Here is a 1,564-nt window from a genome sequence, read left to right on the forward strand (position 1 = left end):
AGGAGGGGTCGCTATGAGTCGGGTTTGACTCGACGGCACATAACAACAACAACAACAACATGTGTATATATATATGTGTATATATTGTTGTGGTTATGTGCCATTGAGTCAGACCCTATCATAGCGACCCCCCCTTGGGTTTCCGAGGCAATATCACTACGGAAGTACATTGCCCCATCTTCTTTCAAGGACTGGCTGGTGGGTTTGAACTGCCAGCCTTCTGGTTAGCAGTCAAGTGCCTTAGGCACTATGCTACCAGAGCTCCCATATGTGTGTGTATATGTGTGTGTGTATGTATGTGTGTGTGTGTGTATATATATATATATATATGTATGTATGTATATAAATATATATATATGATTAATACAGGCCATGGTACAGGCTTAATATGATGGGAGAAGTTAAAGTTTTGGTTATGTAAGCAATAGAGTAATATTTTTTTGAGATCTTACTTAGAAGGAATGGTATGATTGGTTGTTCTTTGGAGAAATGATCATAGGGATTCAAGATTAAGAATGGGGAAACTCATTAGAAAACTACTGAAAAATACCCAATGAGAAATTATATTCTTTGTACCAGAGTGGTAGCAGTGGAAGATTAGATATAGTCTGATCCTGGATGTACTTTGAAGGTAGAGCTGATAGACTTTGTTGGTAGATTGGCCATGGAGCATGAGAGAAGTCACAGTTAACTTAGTTCTAAGTGTGAGCTCTCAGATGGATGATAATGTCATGTACTGGGAGGGGAAGACTAACAGTAATGGAGGAGGTGGGGCATCAAGGGTTGCATTATGGATATGCTAAATTTGGCATGCTTACTTGATATCAAAGTGGCAATGTCTATAGTAATACTATTAACCTTGCTACTGAGCTGACTCCTATTCATAACAACCCTAATAGGACACAGTAAAACTGCCCCATAGGGTTTCCAAAGCTGTAATCTTTCTGGTAGCAGATTGCCACATCTTTCTCTTGTGGAGCAACTGGTCGTCTCTGTTAGCAACAGAGCACTTAACCAGCATTTCTTCTTTCCTTTCGAAATATGCGTAAAATAATCAAGTCAGTATTATTATCAAGCTAGGGTGTGAATTAAAACAAAAATGTGACTTCTCTAGCTGCTCCTTGAATAAGAGAAGGCTCCTGAGGCAACAAAACTGGGGACAAAGACAATCAGATAATATCCTCTTGCAATACAAATAAGTACTCTTGCTATACAAGTGAATCACTCAGGTTAGAAACTCTCAAAATATGACTGGGAAAGAGCTGCATCATCAGAGTTAAACCAGCCTTACTGATGTGGATGAGGTGAAGTTTTTGAGACTTATATTCGCTGATGTGGCATGACTCAAATTAAGGAGAAACAGCTGTAAACATTCATTAATGATCGGAACACAGAATGTACAAAGTATGAATCTAAGAAAATTGGAAGTTGTCAAAAATGAAATCGAATGCATAAAGATTGAAATCTTAGGCATTAGTGAGCTGAAATGGACTGGTTTTGACCATTTTGAATCAGACAACCATATAGTCTACTATGTGGGGAATGACAAATTGAAGAGGAATGG

At 38.4% G+C, this 1,564-nt stretch overlaps 1 protein-coding gene across 1 annotated transcript in view; it reads left to right on the forward strand.

Annotated features, from left to right (window-relative positions):
* Window positions 1-1,041: 1,041 nt before the first annotated feature.
* The window catches only part of SH3YL1 (SH3 and SYLF domain containing 1), a 130,775-nt gene continuing 130,252 nt past the window's right edge, over window positions 1,042-1,564 (forward strand). The window contains exon 1 of the mRNA XM_007954638.1: window positions 1,042-1,045. Coding sequence (XP_007952829.1) covers window positions 1,042-1,045 — 4 coding nt within the window. The remainder of the gene's footprint in view (window positions 1,046-1,564) is intronic.

The sequence above is a fragment of the Orycteropus afer genome, unplaced genomic scaffold, assembly GCF_000298275.1.
Source record: "Orycteropus afer afer isolate SDZICR_OR568_19922 unplaced genomic scaffold, OryAfe1.0 scaffold00468, whole genome shotgun sequence".
Classification (NCBI taxonomy): Eukaryota; Metazoa; Chordata; class Mammalia; order Tubulidentata; family Orycteropodidae; genus Orycteropus; species Orycteropus afer.